Genomic DNA, 15,345 nt, shown 5'->3' on the forward strand with positions numbered 1-15,345 from the left:
AGAAAGTGTGCTAGATCATGTAAAGTTAGCAAATAATCCTAAAGCTGCAGCATGCTAAGTAAAACAGCATTTATTACAACGTAATAGTTATTATTAATCATTATTAGTACTACTACTACTAATAATAATGCTGTTGGTTAGTGTACACTTTGCCAGTTAGATTGTCATTGTTAGGAAAAAATGGGGATTGTATTGAACCTGCAATATAAAGTCATGTGAATTGTGTGTAAAATTCAGATTCTACAAAATGCCCAATGGGAAAAAAACAAACAAACAAACAAACAAACAAACCTGGTTTCATATCCAGAAGAAGAAGAAACCTTTATTTGTCACATGCACACTTCAAGCACAGTGAAATTTATCCTATGCATTTAACCCATCTGAAGCAGTGAACACACACACACACAGTCAGGGGTTAGGTACCCTGCTCAAGGGCACTTCAGCCCAAGGCCACCCCACGTTAACCTAACTGCATGTCTTTGGACCGTGGGGGAAACCAGAGCACCCGGAGGAAACCCACGCAGACACGGGGAGAACATGCAAACTCCATACAGAAAGGGCCACGGGGCTCGAACCCGAAACCTTCTTGCTGTGAGGCAACAGTGCTAACCAACACACCACCGTGCTGCCCAGAGAATGGATATAAAACAATGTAAATGATCAAACGAATGGTCTCAGTTAAACCTACATTTACAGTTGAATATTAATGTGACTAAGTTGGTTGACAAAACACAGATAGGTCACAGACTACAGATTACGGAAATATAATAAAAAAGGATACAGAACACAGATTACGGAAATATAATAAAAAAGGATACAAAACTCAAAGTGGTTGCAGATTTTAATATGGATGCATCACAGAGGCTAGTAATTTACAGATTGATCACGGATGTTTCAGTGTATTATGGATTTCATACGGATCACGGATGGTTAATTTTACAGACGTTTCTACAGAGTCTACGAAGCAATGTTTCTACGAGTCTAAGGAACATCACAAAGATCGTCTCCACGGTGATGTTACCTGCTGATGGTAGCTACATGATGGAGGTAGAACAGCGCCAGATAAAGTCGAGCCAATACTAACTAATCGGCAGACGAGTCTTTCGATAAGAGACGTGGAACGTCTAATAACATACAGAGAACACAACTCTGAAATGCCCTTTTTGCCAAAAGGGGGTGAAGTTTACGTATTTCACCCAAAGACTGATGTAGAAAAGAAGTTCGAAAAGAAGTTTACATCCCGTTGTCGCAAAACTTTAAGAACATTGCACGTTATATCGGTGATGAATCTATATCTAAACCGAAGGCACACGGAAATTGCATAAAGCAAACAAAAATATCTATAAGACCAAAGCCTTCTGTCATTAAAAAGTTGGAGGAGACGGTAAAAAGCAACACGGACCAAAGTGTCCATAAATTATACAAAGAGTCTGTAGCCACAGAAAAGAAGGCAGAAATCCTGGACACGCCACGGAATGGCCGTCAAATCCATTACCTTAAAGAGAAAAACAAAAGAGAAGAAAGGCTGACTAAAGATGCCCTAATAAATTTGCAAGCAATTGCACATGAAGACAAAGGATTTTCATTTCATTGCAACTTTTCCGGATCTTATTGTAATTTCAGGCATGGGAGACATGCTGAATGAATTAAACTAAAGTCTTCAACTTCAGCTACTTAAAAAAAAAATTAAGAAGTCTAAAACAATTAAATATTTGGACTGCTGAAGTTCATAATTAAAATATCTTACCTGCATTTATATGTTTACTGTACTAATTTATTATTGATATTTCACGGAAAATATCACATATCCATGAATAAAAGATCCGTATTTGTTATTATATTTTTTATTTTCCGTGAATCCGTATTCCGTGACTCATCCGTACTTTGTAAACGGTGTGTGACTAAATGTATGACAATAATATACAGGGTTAGTCAAAATTATGTTAATACTAATGGATTATTTTTCTCCTGAATGTGTGGTGCGCCGTGACCGTGAAATGTGTGTCCGGGTTTTAAATGGTACTGTTGCTCGAACAGGTTGAGACCATCCTGTAAATCATCTTACACATATGATGTATGTTTTGTGAATAAATGGTTTCTACCATTTAAGTGTTAACATAATTTTGACCAACCCTGTATTATTGCTATATTGTGTACTGATAAAGAGCTGTTCAAAGTACTCCTAATGTATCCCATAGTACTGTATTTAATATCACCACAGTAGTCTCACCAAAATGTGGTTTGTGTAATGTTTTCTCATACGTAGTGAAAATATTAGCCCAATTAGTAGCTTTCACAGAAATGCTTTTGCTCTGAATGTAGTCCATTTTAAATACTTTCTAAATAAACTTTCATTGATCTTTTGGAGAAAAAGGAAAATGGATGCAGGATCCTGAGCAGTGTTGTGCTGTAGATCTACACGGTCATGTCTCCCAAAGTGGCACACCAGCAGGGTAAGGCCGAGGACACAGCTGTGCAGGTGGCAGTGCGAGTACGTCCACTGATCCCTAAAGAAATCCTGCACAACCATGAGAGCTGCATCACTGCACTGCCTGAAGATAAAAGGGTTACTCTCGGCCATGATCGCCACTTCCACTTTGACTTTGTTTTCGAGGAAACTGCTGCCCAGGAGGATGTATATGCAGCCTGTGTCCAACCCCTCATCGAAGCCTTTTTTCAGGGTTTTAATGCCACTGTCTTCGCTTATGGTCAGACAGGCTCAGGCAAAACATACACGATTGGAGAGGCTAATATATGTAAGTATATTTTCTGCATTACCTCTGCAGTTTGCCTCAGTGTCTCAGGAGGACAGTATGCAGTGCATTTAGCCGATAAGTAATCTCACAAATCACATGATGTGTGGCATGTTTCCAGTCTTATACTGCAGTTCTGTTGAATTCTCGATTCTGACTGGTGAGATTTTCTATAACAGCTCAGCAGGAAGAGTAGGGTAATCACAAGTTTATTTTAATTTGTTGAAATTGTCTGTGAGGATATGTTTATTTAGAATTTGTGGAAGGAGTCTCCAATGCCAGAGCTTTAACAGTCAGAGGTAAAGCTGTTCCTTTAGGTTTTCTGATATGGAATAGTCTTGAGAATGGACTATTGGACTACACGATGGGCTGCTTATTAAAGGTTCTGACTGCAAAGTTGAATTCTGGGCAAAAATATTCTATTTCTATTGCTGTTGGAGTTTCAAGATGTTTCGCATTGATGTGAAGTTGACTTGAGTTGAACTTGAGGAGTTGCGCTACTGCAAACACCGTGTATCCTATGTGTAAATGTTTTGCCAAGATAAAATGCGTCCCTCATTTTATGATTCTGGAGATTGCCAAAGCAAGTGAGCAACAATATCACATGACCACCGTGGGGCGTGTTTGACCTACTTTTAACCAAAACAAGTCAGCATGGGCAAACATGGCGGACTCCACTCTCCCGCCAGCTAAAAGTCAGTGGAAAGGAAAAGGAAAATATGAAAGCCAGTCAGCTAGAAAGTGTGCCAGAAAACCGATGGAAACCAGATCGATCGCTGGAATTGACTGAAGGATGAAACAGGCACGAAATCTGATGAAGAATTTGCAGCGCTTTTCCTGGATTGGTGAGTCTGAGTATGGCGTTATACACCTAATATTTTGATCTTACAGAGAAAGAAACAATAACACAAAAGCAGTAACAGAGAAAAGATATATTCATCTTTTGTTTCATGGATTTATTCGCGAATATCCACCACAAATTACATACCTGTGACTCAAAACTCTCAGAGGTCGATGCAGAGTCATGATGTTTTCTGCGCATCGCCATTTTGATGTGACCCAGTTCCGTAATTATGCTAATTAGTTCAAGCTCCTTGCGTTCGGCTGTTTCTGTAGGGCCATACTGTTTACCTCAAGAGGTCGGATATTCGGTCCCAAAACGGAGGAAAGTGACCCTCAGCACATCAAAATGATCACATCTCGTCCGCATGATATAGTTCTCAGGAAAATTCATAGGAAAATGCCATGCACAGTCAAAAAAAATTTTTAAATTTCAGATGATTTTGCAGTCAGCACCTTTAACTTCAAGAGAAGAAAAAGAGGTCGGTGAAGAAATGGCTCTTTATAGGTGTTATAAATGATTTGTGGAAGTTCCATATAGCTGTACATGGATTAAAAAAAAAGAAAAGCAAAACACACTGGGGGTGGAAACAGTAAATTTGCATCAGCTTGCCTTGCTTTGTTTTATTACTTAAATAGCTAATGAAAATATACGCTGGATAATTAGTTACCACATAGGTGTGATTTATAGGTAAATGGTAGCTGTCTGTAGATCTTCCATTAGTCTATAATTACCACTATTGAGCATATATTCTGAGGGTGGTGGATTATTCTTAGCACAGGGCAGTCTGGCCACTATATTGTCAAACCTACCTTGTTGGTACCCATTCTGGGAATCCAATTTGATAGTAGAGTTCAGTTCTAGACTGTTGTTGGTAGAATATTTTGGTTGATGATGCTCAGTACATGAGTGAAACTGGTTGAAGATCTTTGGTTAGTAGTTGTCCTATGGGAGTCCCTTTGCACTGATGGATGAAGTCCAGACAGGGTGACACACTGTGTATAGTAACAGATGAGCTACAGTTAGTAACAGTACTACCTAATGACCTCATCATCTCATCTCATTATCTCATCTCATCTCATTATCTCTAGCCGCTTTATCCTGTTCTACAGGGTCGCAGACAAGCTGGAGCCTATCCCAGCTGACTACGGGCGAAAGGCGGGGTACACCCTGGACAAGTCGCCAGGTCATCACAGGGCTGACACATAGACACAGACAACCATTCACACTCACATTCACACCTACGGTCAATTTAGAGTCACCAGTTAACCTAACCTGCATGTCTTTGGCCTGTGGGGAAAACCGGAGCACCTGGAGGAAACCCACGCGGACACGGGGAGAACATGCACATTTCACACAGAAAGGCCCTCGCCAGCCACAGGGCTCGAACCCGGACCTTCTTGCTGTGAGGCGACAGCGCTAACCACTACACCACCGTGCCGCCCACCTAATGACCTATTCACCTCATTTTCCATGACAACAAAGGAAGAGCCATGTTTGTTTACTTTGTGTTGGAACTTCCAGTGCAACAGCTGATCCACTGATTCAGATTAAAGCCACAGCGATAATACACATACAGTACAAGTAGTGTAATATGTTCAGTTAGGTGGTGTCAAAAGAATTGGAAGAAGATGAGTATTTTGCATGAACAGCAGGGTTAATTTATACTTCTGCATTGAATCTACACTGTAGGGTATGGTGTAGGAATAAGTAGGTAGCAGCCTTCCTCATGATTGTGGTTGTGTGTACTGACCTAGGCCGAGAGATACATGGTATTTATACTGTTTACTTAAACTCGAAATGAAATATTCTAATAATGTGAGATACTGGATTTCTGATTTTCATGAGCTATAATCCATAATCATCAAAATTAAAACAAAAAAAGGCTTGGAATATTTCATTGTACATGTAATGAATATAGAATATATGAAAGTTTACCTTTTTGAATCAAATTACGAAAAAAAACTTTTTCACGATGTTTTAATTTTTTGAGATGTGTGTGGATCAATATAATATTAATAATACTATAATACTATTATGAAGCATTGTATTAAACTGGTTAACTAAACTTTCAGATTTGCTTACTTTGTTTTATAAAAGTAATCTACCTTGCATAGTTGCCCAGTATGGCTAATTTTGCATGATAGACTATTCATAGTGATGTGCGCAAAATTGCCCTAGATCCACAAAAAATTTCCTGCAATAATCATTCGTGCCCTGCTGTCTTGGAAGACTAGCTGGAACACTGGAAAAGTATGAGGAAACGCTAGCCAATGTCATATGCAGTTGACAGACAGCAGATAAGTTTGCAGAATTACGTGAGAGAAAGGCTGACTGTCACTGAAATGTGCACATTAACATAATGTTGGTCCATGGGCGGTACTGTGGTGCAGTGGTTAGCACTGTTGCCTCATAGCAAGAAGGAAGGTTCTGGGTTCAAACCTCGTGGCTGATGGAGGTGTGTGGAGTTTGCATGTTCTCATGCAGGTTAGGTAAAATACCCAGCCACTGGGATTGTATAAGCTAGTGCATACTTAGTGCTGGTTCCAAGTCCGGATAGATTGGGGAGGGTTGCATCAGGAAAGGCATCTGGTGTAAAACCAAATCAAATATATGGAATAGATCTGCTGTGGCGACCCCTAATGGGAGCAGCTGAAAGAAGAAGAAGCAGAACATAACGTTGGCCCATACAGTATACAAGCTTACCTCCACAATATTGCTGTGGCATGACTGAAGAATCTTTCTAAGCTGGCGATACAGGAACACCCTCTCATCTCCACAGCTCCCTGGGCTACAACCAGCACCCACACTGAGTGGCTCAGGCAGCTGGCTTGACTTGGGTTTACATTAGCTTTAAGGAATATGAATTCACCCTCTTTGTGTAGGAATACATAGCTAACCTTCCCACTACATAGGCACCTTTGCTTTTCCGTACTTAAATAGTTTTTTCTCGCCAAACTGTCTGTGCTTACTGAGAGGACAAAATAATTGAAAAAGTCACCATAGGACACCTTTTCATCTCATCCAGCCATTCATAACCACTTATCCTGTGCAGGGTCGCAGGCAAGCTGGAGCTTATCCCAGCTGACTATGGGCGAGAGGCGGGGTACACCCTGGACAAGTCGCCAAATCATCGCAGGACTGAGACATAGAGACAAACTCACATTGACGCCTATGGTCCATTTAGAACCACCAATTAACCTAACCTGCATGTCTGGACTGTGGGGGAAACTGGAGCACCCAGAAGAAACCCACGCAGACATGGGGAGAACATGCAGACTCCACACAGAAAGGCCCCCGTTGGCCGTGAGGTTGGAACCCAGAACCTTCTTGCTGTGAGGTGACAGTGTTAACCACTACACCACCATGCCACCTTTCATCCAACCACTATTACCCTTTTCGACTAACAGGGAACGGGTTCCATTCTGATTAGCGCACCAGATTTTGAACTGTTCAGAGTATTTCAAACAAAAATAAATTGGTTTGGAACCTGACAAATTGGTTCCCAGTGGGAACCGAAAAAAAGCTGGTTTTTCCAGCACGAACCATGGCGACATCATTGGATGTGTCGTTAGTTTGGAGAGGAAGCAGAGCACAGCAATGGAGAACACAATGGAAAAGGATACATCTTCAGAAAGAAATGGACCAAAAACAAATATCTGCAATAACAGAACAAAAGCTCGCAGGTAATCAATACACTCTGTCATCTTACTACTACTGTTTGCTCCCGTTGTGATTTGTGCAACACTCTCTGTTCATAATGCATCCTTGATTACAACAGTTCTGCTCAAAACTGGCGAAAATGTGGGCCGGTTTGTTAGCTGGCACCAAGGTCCAAAGTTACACCGGTTCAAGAACCCGTTCCCTGTTGGTCAAAAAGGGGTATGTGTTATAACCCTTAGATGAGGTAATCTTGTTCCATTCAAGCTTCTTTTTCCTTCTTTGGTTTCTTCCCATGTAACTTCGTTCATTTTGTTTGTTGTTGTTAATTTGGTTAACTCACTAGCTAGCCAAGTAGCTGACCGGAAATTTTTACACAAAGGCGAAAGATATTTCCTGAAAGAAATCATGATTCATTGACATGCCTCAGTGTATTTGAATTTACTTAAACTAGTGTTATCTTAAAGAGTGCTTCTCATGACAACTATAGAGTTTTTGTGTTTTATCAAGGCCAGCAATTTTCTGGGTTTGAAGATGGTTGCTTGCTTCTTGTTAAAATCTTCCTATGAGTTCACACACATTTGGGATGCCAGCAACACTTCCCCTGGTACAGCTGTCACTGCTCGAAAGCACAGCCCCTCTTGCCATCTGAGATCTTGCTTTTTGGCATTTGGCTGTGGAGAGCGATTTTGAACCCACTGCTGTTTTTTTGGCTGCAGCCTCCTTCAGTGATGACGAGCAAGGAATCATTCCCAGAGCAGTGGCTGAGATCTTCAAGCTCCTGGACGAGAATGACCTCAGCGACTTCTCCGTCAGAGTGTCCTACCTCGAGGTTTACAAGGAAATCTTCAGAGACCTTTTGGAGGTGGAAACAGCAAGCAAAGACATTCATATCCGAGAGGATGACAAGGGCAGTATAGGTGAGGAGCTTGTGTTGGTGCAGGGTTTCCTAAAGAATCTTTGAAATGCCTAAGCGAAATGCCATGTTCTTCATTGCCATGTATGGATTTGCACAGCGATTCAAATATCAGTTTGTCTGCAGGTAATATTTATATTTGAGTATGCACCCAGTAAACATATAAGCAAATAAACAATATTGTCATGACAAGCAACTGTATTTTAGTTTGTATCAAATGACAAATATGTTGAAATTGGCATTAACAAATGTCAGTCACTCCAAGGATAAAGAACCTGTGGATAAAGTAAACATCCTTATTGCTGAAATTATTATTAACAGGATTGCCTAAATTATTATGGTTGGATCATGAAGAGACTTTAAAAGCTCTTGGAGTAAGTGGAGCTTAAATAGACAGTTTATGGATGTGTTTGTGGGCTTGTTTGTGAACACAGTGTGCCCACGGTTGTCGCTGAGATCTCTGCAGGCGGTTCCATTTCTTGATACATGTCCAATAAATGGATCTCAAATTAGCCTGCTTCTTTAGATAGGAAACGGTAGCACTGACTTCATTTTACTCAGAATTTCACATGATAAAAGCCTTTGATTTTTCATACTGCATGTTTTCTCTTATGCCTTTCGCTTCCTCCCTGAAACATATATTTTTAGTCATGAAATGCAGTATGTTTGGTTAGACAAATATTTAACAGGTATAATTAACAGTCCATTAGTAGCATCCTGTTTTTGCAATTTACCATGGAGTACATTTGTTTGGCAGTGGGACTTGAAGTTATGCTCTGGCCCCATTAATAACATTGTCAACTCATGTCACATGTCTGAATGTCAAAACAGGTTTGTAGAAGAGTAGGTGCTTGTTTATTACTGTGTGTATGAGTGACGAAATAGCTCCTACTGAGCCCCACATAGCCTTACCCCTTATATCATGGAAAGATATTTGCAAGAGAATACTAGATACTAGCACAATAATTAGCTGCTGTGGTAGAAAGGCTTGCTTATGTGTGTCACAATTTTCATAAAACGTCATGTTTATTTTTATACACATAAAATGCCCAAAGGACATAAAAACTGATGCAATAATTAAATTTTGTGCAATGTAATGCAATTAAGCATCAAAAAGCAATAAAAATTACAACCTGTATTACAACTCCGATTCCAAAAAAGTTGGGACAAAGTACAAATTGTAAATAAAAACGGAATGCAATGATGTGGAAGTTTCAAAATTACATATTTTATTCAGAATAGAACATAGATGACATATCAAATGTTTAAACTTAGAAAATGTATCATTTAAAGAGAAAAATTAGGTGATTTTAAATTTCATGACAACAACACATCTCAAAAAAGTTGGGACAAGGCCATGTTTACCACTGTGAGACATCCCCTTTTCTCTTTACAACAGTCTGTAAACGTCTGGGGACTGAGGAGACAAGTTGCTCAAGTTTAGGGATAGGAATGTTAACCCATTCTTGTCTAATGTAGGATTCTAGCTGCTCAACTGTCTTAGGTCTTTTTTGTCGTATCTTCCGTTTTATGAGGCGCCAAATGTTTTCTATGGGTGAAAGATCTGGACTGCAGGCTGGCCAGTTCAGTACCCGGACCCTTCTTCTACGCAGCTATGATGCTGTAATTGATGCAGTATATGGTTTGGCATTGTCATATTGGAAAATGCAAGGTCTTCCCTGAAAGAGACGTCATCTGGATGGGAGCATACCGTATGTTGCTCTAGAACCTGGATATACCTTTCAGCATTGATGGTGTCTTTCCAGATGTGTAAGCTGCCCATGCCACACGCACTAATGCAACCCCATACCATCAGAGATGCAGGCTTCTGAACTGAGCGCTGATAACAACTTGGGTCGTCCTTCTCCTCTTTAGTCCGAATGACACGGCGTCCCTGATTTCCATAAAGAACTTCAAATTTTGATTCGTCTGACCACAGAACAGTTTTCCACTTTGCCACAGTCCATTTTAAATGAGCCTTGGCCCAGAGAAGACGTCTGCGCTTCTGGATCATGTTTAGATACGGCTGCTTCTTTGAACTATAGAGTTTTAGCTGGCAACGGCGGATGGCACGGTGAATTGTGTTCACAGATAATGTTCTCTGGAAATATTCCTGAGCCCATTTTGTGATTTCCAATACAGAAGCATGCCTGTATGTGATGCAGTGCCGTCTAAGGGCCCGAAGATCACAGGCACCCAGTATGGTTTTCCGGCCTTGACCCTTACGCACAGAGATTCTTCCAGATTCTCTGAATCTTTTGATGATATTATGCACTGTATATGATGATATGTTCAAACTCTTTGCAATTTTACACTGTTGAACTCCTTTCTGATATTGCTCCACTATTTGTCGGCGCAGAATTAGGGGGATTGGTGATCCTCTTCCCATCTTTACTTCTGAGAGCCGCTGCCACTCCAAGATGCTCTTTTTATACCCAGTCATGTTAATGACCTATTGCCAATTGACCTAATGAGTTGCAATTTGGTCCTCCAGCTGTTCCTTTTTTGTACCTTTAACTTTTCCAGCCTCTTATTGCCCCGTCCCAACTTTTTTGAGATGTGTTGCTGTCATGAAATTTCAAATGAGCCAATATTTGGCATGAAATTTAAAAATGTCTCACTTTCGACATTTGATATGTTGTCTATGTTCTATTGTGAATACAAGATCATTTTTTGAGATTTGTAAATTATTGCATTCCGTTTTTATTTACAATTTGTACTTTGTCCCAACTTTTTTGGAATCGGGGTTGTACAGCATTATGTTTATACATTTGAAATATTACATCAGCTTGTATGATGTTATTATTTCCCAGTCCCGGTGGTGGTATTCTGTGAATCTTCCCTGTAGATGCACCCAACTTTATGCTCTCTTAGACTCTGGACCAAAAGTCTGCTTTGAAGGTACAACAAAGTGTTTTTCTGTGCTTCTTTCTCCACAGTTCTGTGTGGAGTGAAAGAATGTGAGGTGGAGGGACTTGATGAGGTCTTAAGTCTTTTAGAATCCGGAAACACGGCCCGCCACACAGGAGCTACTCAGATGAACCCTCACTCCAGCCGCTCTCACACTATCTTCACTGTGCTGATGGAGCAGAGGCGTGGTGGCTCTCGAGCTGCCAGCAGGAACTCACAGATCCTGTCCTCTAAATTCCACTTTGTGGATCTGGCCGGATCCGAGCGAATTCTTAAAACAGGCAACACTGGGGAACGACTCAAGGAGAGCATTCAGATCAACAGTGGACTTCTTGCTCTGGGAAATGTGATCGGGGCGCTAGGGGACCCAAAAAGGAAAGGCAGCCATGTTCCTTACAGGGACTCCAAAATCACAAGGTATGAAGCATAGTTTAAAAGTCTAATTTTCCAGTGTACCCCAGAGAACCATTTCTTGTACAGTAATTAATCTGAATTAGACATCAGAGAATTATTTATTGTGGTCTATAATAAAAAGGAATGCTAACATTTGAAAGAGCTAGTAGTGAAAGAATGGTATTGGGATCAGTGATGGTTGAATACGCTATATGGCCAAAAGTTTATGAACACCTAACCATCACAACCATGTGGTTCTTCCCCAAACTGTTGCCTCAAAGTTGGAAGTGCACAGTTGTATAGGATGCCTTTTTATGCTGTAGCATTACAATTTCCCTTCACTGGAATTAAGAAGGCCAAACCTGTTCCAGCATGACAATACCCCATGCACAAATTGAGCGCCAAAAAAACATGGTTTGCTGAGGTTGGAGTGGAAGAACTCTAGCCTGCATAGAGCCCTGACCTCAACCCCAATTAACACATTTGGGATGTATTGGAATGCCGACTGCACCCCAGGACTGCTCACCCAACATCAGTGCCTGACCTCACTAAAGATCTTGTGGCTGAATGAGCACAAATCCCCATAGGCACACTCCAAGGTCTAGTGGAAAACCTTGCCAGAAGAGTGGAGGATATTATGTCGGGGGGGCTAAATATAGAATGGGGTGTTCAAAAAGCACATATGGGTGTTCAAATGGGATGGTCAAGTGTCCACAAACAAACTTTTGACCATATAGTGTATATGCTGATTAAAGAACTTTTAATATTTATGATGCTAAGATGGTTAGTGTAGTTATGAGACTTTGAATGATTTTTAACATGTACACAAGTTCTTAATAAAGAGAGGCGTAAAAGTAATAATGAATACAAAAATAGATTTTAACATCTATTCAGCTCCTTGCTAGCTGATTAACAATCGAATTATATATTGAGTAACAATAAATGTTATGGCAGTATTGAAGATACTTGCTATGCTAAATAAAACGGTATTTTAATATTTCGACATCAATATTGTCATATTGGCCAGCCCTAGGGACCAGTTAGCATGATTTATTTTATGCATAGTGACACCTTTTATTATTATTTTTTAGCTATTCCTTGAAAGAACGATATAATACAGAATTGTATATTTTCCCATCTTTCTTCAGAATCTTAAAAGACTCTCTTGGAGGCAATGCCAAAACACTCATGATTGCCTGCATCAGTCCCTCATCCTCTGACTTTGACGAAAGTCTTAACACCCTCAATTATGCTAAACGTGCTCGCAACATTCAAAACCGAGCCATGGTGAACTGTCATGGGGAGCCAGATCGAGTGGAAAGTCTGGAACTCCAGATCAAAGCTCTAAAGCGAGCCCTGGAGAACCGGCAGCGCTCTGAGACCCGAATCCTTGCTCGTTCCGAGCCAGAGCGCCAGGTGCGTTCCCTTGAACCAGATGTGAGTAAGTTGCAGGCGGAGAGCACCCACTATAGAACGTGCACAGACTCAGCCTACAGGCTGTTGATGGAGCTGCAGGGAGAAGGAACACTAAACCCAAGCCAGCTGTTGCGTGTGAAGGAGTGGTTTTGCACTGTAGAGGAAGAGCGCAGTGGTTTGAGTACAGCCTCAGGGCTGGACAGTGGCATTGAGAGCAGTTCCACTGAGGACACCACTGCACTGAAAAAGGGACGGGAGCTTCTAAAGTGCCAGGTGGGCCATCCAACAGTAAAGTTTTATTCATACATTGAACAGAAATACACCCAGAGGCCAAAATTCATTATTGTACCAGCTCCAATAGCTTAGAGAATAGATCTCATTTCATTCTTATTTAGGTGTCAGTTTGTTCTTATGTCTGACACTAACCAAAGCTTGTAGCAGTGCTAATGTTCTTGGTCATTTTAAGTGTTTTTCACATGAGAAGTGACAGTCGCTCACCCTGTATTCATCAAGCAGGCAGGCAGAGTGACACAGACGGAGTGGCAGGCGGTGTGGCATGCATGCTCGACCCTGAGAAATCATTGCGCACGTGGTGCCTGTCAGAGTAACAAAATTCGGGTTATGGTGCAAAAACCATGCCAGTGTTGGTCAACAATTTCAGCTTGCCTAACAAAATTAAGAGGTCATGATTCTTTTTTGCATAGAAATGAAATCACCATGAAGGATGTAAAATGCTAGCTAGTATGTGTGTGTGTATGTGTGTTATAATTTATGTATATAAGTCTAGTAGCTTGCTAAGTTACCTCTGTTGCGCGTCTGACTGAATTTATAAATCTATATGTACTAACCCCATTTCCAGAAAAGTTGTGATATTTTCCAAAATGCAATAAAAACAAAAATCTGTGATTTGTTAATTGACGTGAACCTTTATTTAACTGACAAATGTACAAAGAAAAGATTTTCAATAGTTTTACTGAACAAATGAATTGTATTTTGTAAACAAAGTTAGAGTTTGATGCCTGCAACGCACTCAAAAAAAGTTGGGAAAGAGGCATTATTACCATTGTGTTACATCACCTTTCCTTTAATAACACTTTTTAATTATACTGGATCTGAGGATACTAATTGTTGCAGTTTTGCAATTGGAATTTTTGTCCATTCTTGCTTGATACAAGACTTTAGCTGCTCAGCAGTCCATAGTAGCCATTGTCTGATTCTGCTCTTCATGATGCACCGATTCTCAATAAGAGACAGATCTGGACTCACAGCAGGCCAGTCAAGCACATGCACATGTTTCCACTGTCTTTTGGTTCATCAGAAATGAGTTCGGGCCCAGAGAAATCAGTGATGTTTCTGCATAGAATTGATGAATGGCTTCCTCCTTGCGTAATACAGTTTCAGGTTGCATTTCTGGATGCAGCAGCAAACTGTGTTAAGTGACAGTGGTTTACCGAAGTACTCCCGAGCGCATGTGGCTATATTTGTCACATTAGCATGACAATTTCTCAGGCAGTGCCATCTGAAGGCTTGAAGGTCATGCACATTCAACAGTGGTTTCCAACCTTGTCCTTTACACACTGAGGCTACATCCACACGACAGCGGCAACGAGATGTTATTAAAAAAAATATCGTGTCCACATGGGCAACGGATCAGTAAAATATCAGGTACATATGGCAACGCAACGCTTGCTGAAAACGATGCAATACACATGCCACACCTCTAGGGGCGCTGTAAGACGGTCCCTTCGTAGACACCAGAACAATAGAAGAAGTAAGGACGCATGCGCATAAATTATTATGCGCGAGACTTCATATTAGCCACAAAGTCAGAAAAATCTGTTCGTAAAATTACATTATAATGACCAAATACAATGAAAAGTATTTTTCCAGTCTCACCTGTGAAAGGTAATCCCATGTGATCTCGTTTAGACGGCAAACCTGTTGGTACAGTTAAATGCAGCACATGAATGAGGCATCTTTATTCTCCGCTTTGACCCATCCAATATGGCGGCGAGGATGACGTATGATTCTACGCGGAAGGCGGCGTCTTTAATGGTCTGGAATAAATTGAATGCTACACATTGATGGATTAATTTATTCTTCTACTCCCTTTTTGAGGAATGTATTGTAGGACTTAAACCAACATCTGAAGAGGTGAGATCGCTCCTTTTTTTCCCTATTTTTGCTGGTGGGATTGACTCTCACTCTCTCTCTCACACTTTGCACCATTACACAATAAATATTCACAGTGAAAATATTTTGTAAGCGCGTTTCATGAACCAAGTTATAGGATTTGTTGACAACTCGCATCGAGTTTGTTACACTTCTACCCGGCGTGAAGCACATGTGGTTGTGACGTCATCGTAAACAAATCCATTCTACTCATCCAGACGACTTCACAACGGCTCCGTTGCCAGATCTTTCCACTCTGGAGCCCGTTCTCAAAAGATTTCGTT

At 40.7% G+C, this 15,345-nt stretch overlaps 1 protein-coding gene across 2 annotated transcripts in view; it reads left to right on the forward strand.

Annotated features, from left to right (window-relative positions):
- The window catches only part of kif7 (kinesin family member 7), a 208,171-nt gene that overhangs the window by 164,173 nt on the left and 28,653 nt on the right, over positions 1-15,345 (forward strand). For both annotated transcript variants that reach the window (XM_060941068.1, XM_060941067.1), the window contains exons 2-5: positions 2,369-2,756; positions 7,974-8,174; positions 11,110-11,497; positions 12,622-13,162. In XM_060941068.1, the coding sequence (XP_060797051.1) occupies positions 2,426-2,756; positions 7,974-8,174; positions 11,110-11,497; positions 12,622-13,162 (1,461 nt within the window). In that variant the 5' untranslated portion in view covers positions 2,369-2,425. The remainder of the gene's footprint in view (positions 1-2,368; positions 2,757-7,973; positions 8,175-11,109; positions 11,498-12,621; positions 13,163-15,345) is intronic.

This window comes from Neoarius graeffei, chromosome 15 (assembly GCF_027579695.1).
Source record: "Neoarius graeffei isolate fNeoGra1 chromosome 15, fNeoGra1.pri, whole genome shotgun sequence".
NCBI lineage: Eukaryota > Metazoa > Chordata > Actinopteri > Siluriformes > Ariidae > Neoarius > Neoarius graeffei.